Source organism: Cylas formicarius, unplaced genomic scaffold (assembly GCF_029955315.1).
Source record: "Cylas formicarius isolate icCylForm1 unplaced genomic scaffold, icCylForm1.1 PGA_scaffold_10__41_contigs__length_53128322, whole genome shotgun sequence".
Classification (NCBI taxonomy): Eukaryota; Metazoa; Arthropoda; class Insecta; order Coleoptera; family Brentidae; genus Cylas; species Cylas formicarius.
In genome coordinates this window covers 51,762,997-51,776,471 of record NW_026844214.1, presented here as the reverse complement: position 1 = coordinate 51,776,471, position 13,475 = coordinate 51,762,997, and the positions used below count along the sequence as shown (strand labels likewise).

The window sequence follows — 13,475 nt, the reverse complement described above, 5'->3', positions numbered from 1 at the left end:
TCGACCAAAACATTAAATCCAAACTAACCGAGTTAAGATTTGTGCCATTTTTGAAACAACAAAATTAGGGCAGCAATAGATCGATATGCCTAATGACCAGTTTTATTTTGAGCAATGACCGTTAACATAACAGACGAATGTTTCATGTAGTAGATAATAAAAGTGATATTTAGTGCGACATGAATGTGTGAAATGAATCATTTTTCCAGATATATTGCCATACCGTTGCGAAGATGTGCCGGCAGCTAGGGAGTTCCTTCACAAAGTTGTCAATGGTTTGCCGTCTTTTTTTAAAGAGAAAATGCCTACCAGTAATATACCTACTTTCACTTTCCTAGTTGTAGTCTGTGTTCACTGACGTTCGAGTATCGAATTAAGATTTGTTCCTCAATACATCGCCGCATCGAGAGTCAGTGAATGGACAATACTTTATTGTTGAAAATAGCGGCATACCACTCAAAACGGCGGACTAACTACCTTTTCATGAATGAATGAGTTGCTTTTGTTGTTGAAAAGGATTAGTCACAATACTAATAACTTCTTGAGGTTCGTCTTTCCACCTGAACGGGTCTTAAAATGGAATATTCTGTAGTTACTGCGCCTTTTCAACAATAAGGGGGTGTCATAGTAGTAATAGAACCTAGATTAGTCTTTAGAGTCTATAGATGTTTGTTTGCTATAAAGTGGGACGTTTTTGTTCGAGGTTTGTTGAAGGTAAGTCGGAAATTTAAACAGATCGAGAAATAAAAAAGAAAAGCAAAACAAAACAAAAAAACACTATAGACTATAGACTCACTCAATGAGTTTCTGGAAAATATTCTTTCTTTTCATCTCGTCGTTATCTTTTGGATAAAGTATTTGATACTGAGAGGGTTTTTTATTATAAAAATTAAATTTTATCAATTACCATTTTTAAACAATTGAGATTGGTGATTTTGGAATTGGTCGAATTAAAAAAAATTAAAATGTTTAATAAGATAAAGAGAAAAGAACAAAAAATACAATACGTATACTACCTATAGTAACGACAATATTAATAATTGGTAAAATGAAACAGTAAAACATCGAATTAAAGAAAACACAATTCAAAGAAAAAAATAGGATTGCATTAATCAAAAATAATTTTTATCTTAATTGACTTTTCAAAATTTAAAACATGGATGGAAAAAAAGTTATTCCGAAAAAAAAAAACAAGCAATATTAATAAGCGACTGAAACAAAAAATTCACCCATTTGCAGAGAGCCTTATAATAAAGTTGAACCATTAAATCTTTGAGAATAATTTTTTCAATACATATAGCTGTTTTTTTTTTGCTAGAAATATGTGTGCTTTTATATGGGGTTAGCTTGAAGATTAAACAAGAGTTCGAGAAATAAAAGAAAAAGTACAAAACTGATGCTATTTCGACAGTTCATATTAATTGCAAATCAAAAATACAATTTTATCTCTCGATGAATATTGTTTGCAATAAATTGGTGTATTGTTTATGCAGAGTCATCTCTAATATTAAAAAAGAGTTCGAGAAATAAAAGAAAAAATGCAAAACTTGTGCTATTTTGAAAGTCCACATTAATTGCAAACTAAAAATACAATTTAATATTTCGATACATATAGATGTAAGTCTCTATCGGCTAAATTGGTGAGCTTTTTTTACGGGGTTTGTTGAAAATAGTTAGAATATTAAATAATAATAAATAAATATAATATTATAAATATTAAGTAAAAATTCGGGAACTAAAAGGAAAATTGCAAAAACAAAATACAATTTAATTTTCCGAACAATATTGAATTTAATATTCAATATTGAATATTAAACAGGAGTTTGAGAAATAAAAGAAAAAATGCAAAAATGATGGTATTTTGATAAGTCCAAGTAAATGGCAAATCAAATATACAATTTAATTTTTCTATACATGTGGAAGTAGGTTTGTTCGCTATAAATTGATGTGCTTTTTATACGGGGCGATTTTTAATATTAAAAGAGTTCCAGAAATAGGAGAAAAAATGCAAAACTGATGATATTAGATTTTTCGATTCAAATAGTTGCAGGTTCGTTTGCTATGCTGCACCTCATTTATAAAGTTAATGAACTAGATTTGATGCTCCGTTATTTCATTTTCCAAATGCGAAATAGATAACAGACACGGTGTGACTAAAAAGTATAGAAGTGGCTTTTATATCTTGGAACCTTCGGTGAAAAATTGTCGAACAAAAGTTTTGCGCGTTTGTGTTCAAAATCGATTCAACTAAACTTAACTCTTAAAAAATGTCTCACTGTGGGCGTATTTCCAGACATCCTGCCCTACAAATTGGAGAACGAGAGTCAGACGCGAGAGTTCCTGCAAAAGGTGGTCGAAGTGCTATTGGATTTCATCAGATCGACCAACGATCGGAATGAGAAGATTCTCGATTTTCACCACCCGGAAGAGATGCAGAAACTGCTGGACTTGAGGGTTCCGGATCAGGGAGTCAACCTTCAGCAGCTGATACACGACTGCGCCGTAACTTTGAAGTATCAAGTAAAAACGGGTAAGCTGTTAAAGCTTTTTATTCGCCCGGTTTGGGGCCAATAAAAAGGACGCCCACTAAGATAAGAAAAAAGTTTTTTGTTTGATTTTTTTTTATTTGACATATAAAAAAATAAATTTAAATATCTATTTATAATACAATAATATATGATATTGAAAATATTGACGATAAGGTAACCTTCTTCAATGATAATATTCACATGTTAATGGATCTGCACGCACCTTTAAAAACCGTTATTTTTCATAAACCATATAAACCGTGGATAACAGACAACATTAAACTACTTATAAAAACCCGAAATAAAAAAGCTAAAATCAAATATAAAAGAACTGAAAATGTCGTTGATTTTGAACAATGCAAGTGTCAGAAATTTTACAAGTATGACAATTAAAAAGGAAAAAAAGGTGTATATCTTAATATTATTAGCACAACGGAAAAATAAAATATTCCACCTCAACTGCGTAACATCAATAAAATCAATAAGTACGTATCTAGTACGGATATCATATCGGACTATTATCATAACCCAATTGTCTGTGTCCAAATTTTTATGCAACATTAAGTCCAGAGCAGTCGCACCAGATGGTTTACATGTGAACTTTCTAATCTTTTCTTGTCCATTTATTCTTAAATATATCTGCCACATCGTTAAGTTTTGCATCAATAATTCCGTTTTTTCTTCCGCGGGCAAGATTGCAAATATTCTAAAACTAAAAGTCCTACAAGTTATAGTGAATTACGCCCTATTAGAATTTTGTCTGTAGTTTCCAAAATTCTGGAAAATGTAATTAAAACGCAAGTGATTGATCATATGGAGAAAAATACTATTCTTCCTGAAACTCATTCTGGCTTCAGGAAGGGGCACAGTTGTGCAACTGCTCTCCTAAATGTCACTGATAATTTATTTCGCACAATTGGCGAAGCTAAGTGTACCATCTTGGTCATATTGGCGTTTGATACCTCGAATCACCATATTTTGCTAACTATTCCAAAATATATAGGGCTTGATGAGGGTGCTGTCGAGTTTATGGGGAACTAATTACAAGGTCGTACACAAAAAGTGGTTCTAAATGGACAACAATCAGACTGCCGTGCTATAATATCTCGGGTGCCTCATGGCTCCATTCTGGGGCCAATTTTATACTGTATATATACGTCCGCGTTTTCTAGTTTTACACAGCATTGCAAAACCCAAATGTATGGAAATGGTACACAAGTTTATTACTCATTTCCGGGGAATAAAATTTTGAAAAGCTATCAAATCATAAATAATGATTTAGAAATAATTAACAGGGTGTCCCTAGAACATTCACTCCATCTATATCCAGAAAAATCTATCAACTATCAACTAGTTGAAATAAAAATATCGAATATTTGGGCTTATGCTCGACAGTGAGCTAAGATTTAATGGTCACATTACACAACGTATTAAAAAATCCATTGCTCACTTAAAATGCTTATATGGTTCTAAAAATATTTTAAATCAATCATTAAAAAAGGTCCTGTGTGATTCGATAGTTTTATTTTCTTTTAACCAATGTGTATTTTTTGAAGTATTTTAATAAAACAAATAGACAATTACTTAAGTAAGAGATAATAACGATAACAATTCTCTGCGTGCAGCCATATTAACGATATTGTTTTGACCAGACAGAAAAGGGGTTTTTATTTTTTTTAAAGCGGAAACCGTACATCGGATTGAAATAAATCAAGAAATTAAATTTCTTTAGAAATAATTGGTGATAGTGGGAATGATTTTTATTTTAAGAGAAATCTGTGACGTACCATCCAAAATAAACAGGTGAAATTTCGTACGCCCGCCACTGGTGTGTTTAAAAAAAAATTAATTACTTGATAAAAATCCATTTAACAAAATAAATAAGAACTAAAAGTTCAGATTTTCACGAAATTATATATTTTTACATGACAATTGTTTCGACAACACCGCGTCTTTGTCAAATGTAATATTTACAAACTACCTGCTACTATATATACCGAAAAATGACAATACAACCTTAATTAATGTTGTTGTGAGAATTTAAGTTCTATAACGGAGACGTATTTAAATATAACTGATCGTTAAGCAATACATTTGAATGTCTCATGTTGTTAATCTCCATGGCTTCCAATAAATTTAATTTTCTACTTTTTGTGGCTGTGTGTAATATATCAAAATTGTCGTCAAAAATGTGTTTTCCTGTGTTTAAGTGTGTAGCATAATTAGAATCTAGACTATTGTTTTTAAACGCTCTTATATGTTCGTTAATGCGTTTCTTGAAGCATCTAGTTGATTGTCCAATATAAATTTTAGAACATAATCCGCATTTCAACCTGCAGACACCTGATTTTTGGGATTTTGGACATTTCGATTTATTGTTTTTTAAATGTTTTCCTATTGTGTTGTTAGTTCTGAAAGATATTTTTAAACCACATTTTGACAAATGCTTTGAAACTTTTTCGCTAGGTTCTCCTATGTTTGTAATTGTTTTAAATTGTTCGTGTTCTGTATTTGGTTTCAGATAAATAGAGTTTACTGTTGTCTGTATTTGTTTCCTATTTATAATTTTATCTATAATGGATGGATTGTAGCCGTTGTTCAGTGCAATTTGTTTAATGATATTAAGTTCTTTGTTGTAATTTTCTGTTGAGAGTAGCGTATTAAGAAGTCTGTGTATAAAAGAATTAAATGCAGCCATTTTGTGTGTATAAGGGTGATTTGAGCTGTTATGTATGACTGTGTCCGTATGCGAAGGTTTATGATATATTGAAAAATCTAATTTGTTTTGCACTTTCGTAATAGTTAAGTTTAAAAAATTAATTAGAGTTATCATGTTCAATGTCGATGGTGAATTTTATACGATTATGTATTGAGTTAATGTAATTTAAAAAAGAATTCAATTGTCTGTCCGTTCCAACAAAGCAAGCAAAGACATCGTCCACATATCTATACCACCATAAAAAACTTTTACTTAAAGGATGTTCTAGTATGATATTTTCCAAATTATCCATAAAAATCTCGGCTAACAAAGGACTAAGTGGGTTTCCCATAATCAAACCTTCTTTAGAGATATAAATCTGTCCATTAAATTCAAAATAATTTTGGTCTAAAGATACTATTAAGCAATCTAATAAATCTTGTTTCACCAATGGGTAAACCTGTTTCCGAGTTTGGGTGAAATGTACTAAATCTATCACATCCATAGGGGGAATACTGGCAAATAAGTTTTGCACATCAAAAAACAATAGTGTTGCGTTAGAAGGGATTTTGATATCTTTAATTTTGTTGATTAATTCAAAAGAATTATTTATTGCAAATTTTGGTTTAAAATCTGTGTGGAACTTTAAAATATTTACTAATTTTGTAGAGAGTTTAACTGCTGGAGCTGTTACATAAGACACCACTGGTCTAATGGTCATATCTTGTTTATGTAATTTAACTAAGGAATGTAATTTAGGCGGTTGTGGATTCATAATTGTTAAAAAATATTTGTCTTTGTCACTAAATAGTGTGGAGTTAGTAATTACATCCTTGACTTGCCTTTGATATAACTCGGTAGAATTGTGTTTGATACAAAGGAAAAGTTCTGGTTTAAGAAAATTGTTGGTTTTTGAAATATATTCTGGGAGATCGATAGCTATGACTGACATTACATTTGATAAAGACACGGTGTTGTCGAAACAATTGTCATGTCAAAATATATAATTTCGTGAAAATCTGAACTTTTAGTTCTTATTTATTTTGATAAATGGATTTTCATCAAGCAAAAGTCACCTCAGTTCAACTATTATAATAATTATCCATGTAAATATGGTACCAAATATTTTCATATTTATCTACAAAATTTTTTACGAGATTGTTCAACTTTTGTCCACTTCCGTTGTAGAATTTAAAGTTCGTTATGTATGCACTTTGCGATTCGTATAACATTCTAACAAGCATACACTACTTGCCTGGGTTGTAGACTCGGAAACTTAAACGGCCTCTGTGGGGTTTCATTGCCTCATCCAATGAAAGATTTTGTTCGGGTTTATAAACTGTGCCAAATTTATTTAAAACATTTTCTGTTATTGGTTCAATTTTGAAGAGCCGATCTGCGTTTCATCATTATTACAAAAATGTAATGATTGTAATATTTGCCAAAAATTGGTGTTTCAATATCAGATCAGTAGACCAATAATCGTTTATACTACTTTTTCTTACCCGTCCCATTAAAATATTCAAACCAAGAAACTTCTTCGTTTCGGCTATTGTTGTACGTTGTTTAATATTTTTCACGGATTTATATTTGGGAATATTTTGCATATGACACCTGTTTGATTCTTTTACCAATAATTTAAAAAAGTCGTGACCAAGTCCACTGTATCTTGTGTATTTTCAGGATTTTTTGGAAACACTTTAACACCATTATTTCCCAAAAATGCATTTATTTTTATATCACTATCATTTTCGGATCAGTGTGTAGTTGTATTGTCGTTTTCAAACTCTGTACCATCGGAATCGCAGCTCTCAGAATCACTTACAATAGGTAAAACCTTTCTTTTACAATGTCTGAATCATCGCTCTCATCTGTGTCATTTTCATTCCCAAATAATATATCAGCATAAAAGTCACTAGTCTCATTGCAAATATTATTCCATTCAAAATCGTTTTCTTCCATTAAAAACAGGTTAAATAATAAATTATTCTATATTTATTTAAAAACTGATAAAAAAAGACTTAAAATAAATCAACTTTTTGATGGCACAAAGTTAATCTGTCAAAAAAATGAGGTATTATTATGTCAGCCGCTAAAAGATTTCAAACAAAAAATGACGTATTACTACGTCAGCGGCCAGTAGTGAGTTAATATCTTGCCAAGACAAATAGTACCATTTTCAAAAATCCATGTCTCATGAGTACAGACAAAAAAAAGCTGCCTTTTCTTGCTCAATCAATCAATCGATATGGCATGCATAAACCAAACTTAATGCATGTGCAATCAAGGACAAATAGAAGATCAGCGCATCATCCATTAACAAATTTTTTGTGGAGATGCCTCCGAGCTCGCAACTCACGGTGTCGTGGTGGAAAAACAAATCTGTAGTGCGGTTTTGGTAGAGCAAATTTATAGAGCAATTTGTCTTTCGACAGCATTTAACTGGTGATACGTACCTACATTCTTTGGAAAACGAATTATCGGAACTTTTGAACAATTTGTGTTTTGGAAGAATGTTAGAAATTTAGATTAATATTTAGAATTGGTTAAGATTGGTTAGTGTACATCTATGAGGATACTGACAATATTTTTATCGCTTCAAACAGTATATCAATCATACCAATTAATTTAGATTTAGGAAAGTCCATATTTAGCTCTTTTTTAATTGCTCAGTTATCAGGTAAAAATTGGTTATAGCAATAGTCTTAGACAGAAGGAAGGGTTACTATGGAAAAAGTTAAAGTAATGTAAGATCTTTCAGAGAAAGTGATAGTAAATATGGTGCCAAAATAAATAAGAACTAAAAGTCAGATTTTCACGAAATTATATATTTTTATATGACAATTGTCAATGTCAAAAACATTTGATAAGAACAATTGTCATTTAAAAATATATAATTTCGTGAAAATCTGAACTTTTAGTTCTTATTTATTTTGATAAATGGATTTTCATCAAGTAAAAGCCACCTCAGTTCAAATATGGTGCATTAACGAATATCAAAATTTTTCAATTTGAAAACATCCATATACAGGAATGTCAACAATTGAGAGGGACATTTTTGGGTGTATTTTAAAATGAAAACTTCATATGACATTAACAACATTTGACATTAGGTTTGCAGGAGTGAGTCTGTTACACTGTAAGATCGATCTTAATGCTCTATTTTGAATTACTTGAAACTCATTTATCTTAGAGTTCGGTAAGTTATACAGGTGTGCGGAGCAAAATTTGGGATGGGGTACCGCAATGCTGTTATATAAAAGGTGTACAAGGAAAGACTGTTGTGAGAATTTTGTGAAAATTTTCTCATTACGAGGGCACCGCCAAAATTTCCCGGCCTGAATATGAAAGAAACAAGTAGAGTAACAATTTTTTATTTTTCAATATAATCCCCCTTAACTTCAATACACTTATTACATCTTTTGGTTTGTCTGCAAAATGAGCTAAAACAGCCTCTTTTAACTCAACTTTGTCGTTAAACCGCCGTCTACGTAAGTCCTTTTTCAAATATCCAAACAAATAATAGTTGCTGGAGGCCATATCTGGACTATAGGGAGGATAATCTATCTGTTGGAACCCACACTCTAAAATGGCAGCTTGTGCAACACCAGCAGTATGGACAGGTGCATTATCGTGCAAAAGACGCACGCCTCTGGTCAGTTTTCCTCGACGTTTTACACGTATGCAGTCTCGCAATTTATGTAATAATGTTGCGTAATATTTACCATTAACAGTGGCATTAGTTTCTTTAAAATGTATCAAAAGAATTCCTTCACAATCCCAAAAGGTCGCGGCCATCACCTTTTTTGTTGACTGGCAGACTCTGAATGTTCTTGGAGGTGCTTCACCCTTACGACGCCACTCCGTTTATTCTTTTTTCGATAGAGGGTCATAATAGAGAAGCATAGTTTCATCTCCCGTCACAATAGTTTCTATCACAGGCTTCGGTTCCGACAAACAGAGTTCCAAAAAAGACCGCGCACCCTTGACACGGCGTTGTTTTTTAATAGCCGAAAGGTTTTGCAGAACCAATCTTGCACTAACCTTATGCATACCTTAATGATCATGCAGGATTCGACGAACACTTTTATCAGGAAGCTTAGTAATTTCTGAGATTTCCTTGATCTTTAAACGTGGCTCACTCAATACCACCTCCTCCACAATCGTAACATCTTCCGTTATGACCTCCACTGGTCGACCAGTTCTTGAATGGTCTCCAAGGGACTCCTGACCCATTCGAAAACGTTTTGCCCATTCTTTCACTACAGAATACGAATGAGAACTTTGGCCGTACACACCATCCAGCCTTTCTTTAATAATTTTAGGTGCTAACCCTTCTTTTGTCAAAAACTTTATGACTGCTCTATACTCAATTGGCGTTATTTGAGACATTTTTTCACACGTCTTGTTTACAATGCTGTCAATAAAAAACTATTTGACGCAAGACTTCCATTTTTTTTGGCAGCCTACTAAGATGTATTGGGTTGTTCGGAAAGTCATTTCGTTTTTTTTAGGGAACATGAAAGACAGTTTTCGTATAATGAATAAATATTTTATTAAATTATATATTGGCTGTTCTGGTCCAACACCTTTTGCCATCTTTCTGGCAGTAACATAATTCCCCTCTCATAAAAGTTTTGGTGCTTGCTGGCAAAAAACTGGTTCAGGTGGTTTTTGACATCTTCATTTGAGGTAAAGGTTTTGCCATCCAAAAAATTTTCCAGGGACCGGAACAAATAGTAGTCGGAAGGCGCCAGATCTGGAGAATATGGTGGATGTTGCAGTACGTCCCATTCAAGCTGTAAAAGTTTTTGGCGAGTGACCAAACTTGTGTGAGGTCTCGCATTATCCTGGTGGAACACTACACCCTTCCTGTTGATTAATTCGGGCCTCTTCTCTTTAAGTGAATCATTTAATTTGTCCAGTTGATGACAATAGACTTCTGAATTAATCGTTGTATTGTCCGGCAAAAGCTCAAAAAAAAATGATTCCTTTGACATCCCACCAAACGGAGAGCATCACCTTTTTTTGGTGTGTGATGTTGGCTTTTGACACGCTTTGACCCGGTTCATCTTTTCTGCTCCATGACCTCTTGCATTTAACATTGTTGTATACAACCCATTTTTCGTCCCCAGTAATAATCCGCTTCAAAAATGGATCATTTTCTTGACGTTTGAGGAGCGAATCACACGCGACGACACAAATTTAGCTCCGTAAGGACATGGGGCACCCACACATCGAGCTTCGAGGTTAAGCCCATGCCTTTCAAATGGCCATAAACAGTCGAATTCGACAAATTTAATCTCTCACCGATCTCTCGTGTGGTTATTCGCCGATTTGCATCAACTAATGCCTTTATCGCATCTTTGTCAGCTTCGACCGGTCTTCCAGACCGTGGTGCATCTTCGACATCAAAATTGCCGGATCGAAATTTTGCAAACCAGTTTTGGCACTGGCGTACTGTTAACACGCCTTCTCCATACACATCCGTCAATTTTTTTCTCGCTTGGACAGCATTTTTACCTTTTCTGAAGTAAAAAAGTAAAATATGACAAAAATGCTGCTTATTGCTCGCCATATTTAAAAGGGCACCAACCAAAAACTACTGCGTAGAATTAATAGAACTTTTTCACACACAAGCCTTGCAATATCAGCTCTCAAGACGGTTATGCGGCTTAAGTGTGAAGTTGGTTTCGAAAAAACGTAATTAAGCCCTCTGACGGGAAAAAACGAAATGACTTTCTGAACAACCTTATATATTTAAAAGGAGACAAAGTTTTATCGTGATTCTGGAGCTGCATCTTTGTCAGGCCGGGAAATTTTGGCGTTAACCTCGTATATAGTAGCAGGTAGTTTTGCAAATATTACATTTGATAAAGACACGGTGTTGTGGAAACAAATATCATGTGAATGTATATAATTTCGTAAAAATCTCAACTTTTAGTTCTTATTTATTTTGTTAAAGAATAATGTGCAGAGGAGAACCTAATAATCCTCTCCTTACTTATCTGCATCTATGTCATGAAATTTTGGCGCTAACCTCGTACATAATCAGCATGTGGTCGTAGCGTTAGTTATGAGTCTAACGTGACCCCAGGGTACTTAATTTTATTTTCATATACTAGCATGTCATTATTTAGTTTAAATTTTATGTTTTCTGTATTAACAGTACTCAATTTTTGTTTTTTCCCAAAAATACATACATATTTTAAAAGTTGATACGTATAGGAAATATGTTTATATGAAGTTTTCTTTTCAAAATGGACCCAAATATCGTCCCCTTAATTATTGACATTCAATTAGAAAACCCCCTGTATATATACGATCCCAACTTTGCCGCCCTATGACAGCTCAGCGATTTAAATCCGTCCCTTTTTGAGGTCGCAAATCTCACTGCCTCCAACGCCCCCTCCACCCCCACCCTCCGATCGATAATCTATAAATACGCATTCCGGCGCATGTGGAACCCAACGGGGGAGTTTTTAATCTGCCGTGGGATGCAGGCTGACGCGCGTGCCGATCAAAGCAGGGATGACTGCCACGAGGGCCCTTAATTACGGCACTTTGAGTTTGGGGTGGAGAAGTTTGCTGTTTACGACCCCTCTCGCGCGTAGATTTCAAAAAAATATGTGAACGACCTTATGGGAACAGAGGGCCATGAGATTTTTTGCTTGAACTTCTAATCTTGAAAAGCTAGAAATGTATTTTATACACAGTTACGAGGGCAGCGCCAAAATTTCCCGGCCTGAATATGGAAGAAAGTAGAGTAACAATTTTTTATTATTTTTCAATATAACAACAATATTAACCACTTTAAAAAAATATTGTTTTGGTTTGTCTGCAATGAGCTAAGACAGCCTCTTTTAACTCAACTTGGTCGTTAAATCGCCGTCCACGTAAGTCCTTTTTCAAATATCCAAACAAATAATAGTCGCTGGGGGCCAAATTTGGACTATAGGAAGGATGATTTATCTATTATGTAATAATGTTGCGTAATATTTACCGTTGACAGTGGTATTAGTTTCTTTAAAACCTATCAAAAGAATTCCTTCACAATCCCAAAAGATCGTGGCCATCACTTTTTTTGTTGACTGGCAGGACGCCACTCCATTGATTCTTTTTTAGTTTGATCTCCTTTCACAATAGTTTCTATCACAGGTTTCGGTTCCGACCCACAGAGTTCCAAAAAAGACCGCGCACACTTGACACGGCGTTGTTTTTAAATAGCCGAAAGGTTTTTAGGAACCCATCTTGCACTAACCTTATGCATACCTAAATGATCATGCAGGATTCGACGAACACTTGTATCAGAAAACTTAGTAATTTCTGATATTTCCTTGACCTTTAAACGTCGATCACTCAATACCACCTCTTCAACAATCGCAACAATATCTTCCGTTATGACCTGCACTGGTCGATCAGTTCTTGAATCATCTTCAAGGGACTCCTACCCCATTCGAAAACCTTTTGCCCATTCTTTCACTGCAGAATACGAAGGAAAACTTTGGCCGTACACACCATCCAACCTTTCTTTAATAATTTTAGGTGCTGACCCTTCTGTTGTCAAAAACTTTATGACTGCTCTCTACTCAATTTGCGTTATCTGCGACATTTTCTCGGACACGTCTTGTTTAAAATGCTGTCAATAAAAAACTGTTTGACGCAAGACTTCAGTTTTTTTTTCGCAGCCTACTAAGATGTATATTCAAAAGAAGACAAAGCTTTATCGTGATACTGGAGCTGCATCTATGTCACGCGGGGAAATTTTGGCGTTAACCTCGTATATTGTATAGGGTGGACGGTTTATCATATCAACTTATATACACAACTTACAAATCTTCAATTTATTTGAATGTTCTATATACAGGGTGTTTCATTTTTCGTGGGTAAGTATCAACTTTCTTATTTTAACTGACATATTTGTGTATAATGTCCTATACCTAGGTCAAAGCGTTTTTGACATTCTAAATTTTTTATGCAAAAAATGATGTTTGCAACACTGAAATATCTGCCAATTTCTTCATTGTTGTAAGACAAAAGACTCGAATAACGGATTTCATAAGAAACTCCGATACATATTAATACAGGGTACGGGAAAAATAAGATTAAAAATGAAATTAAAAAAACTGCTCAAAAACTTTTTTTTTTAAATTTTTATAATCTCGTCATTTTTGGCTTTAAAAATTAATACCATTTTATATAAGGTTGTACATGCCTAATATTTTGTGAAATATTTCTTTTTAAACATA

The 13,475-nt window shown here is 33.7% G+C and overlaps 1 protein-coding gene across 2 annotated transcripts in view; it reads left to right on the top strand.

Annotated features, from left to right (window-relative positions):
* Window positions 1–13,475, top strand: part of LOC132708265 (glutamate decarboxylase) — a 114,474-nt gene that overhangs the window by 45,303 nt on the left and 55,696 nt on the right. The window contains exons 3-4 of one of the 2 annotated variants that reach the window (XM_060680478.1): window positions 210–311; window positions 2,294–2,530. In XM_060680478.1, coding sequence (XP_060536461.1) covers window positions 210–311; window positions 2,294–2,530 — 339 coding nt within the window. The remainder of the gene's footprint in view (window positions 1–209; window positions 312–2,293; window positions 2,531–13,475) is intronic. The other variant, XM_060680479.1, reaches the window with a different exon arrangement.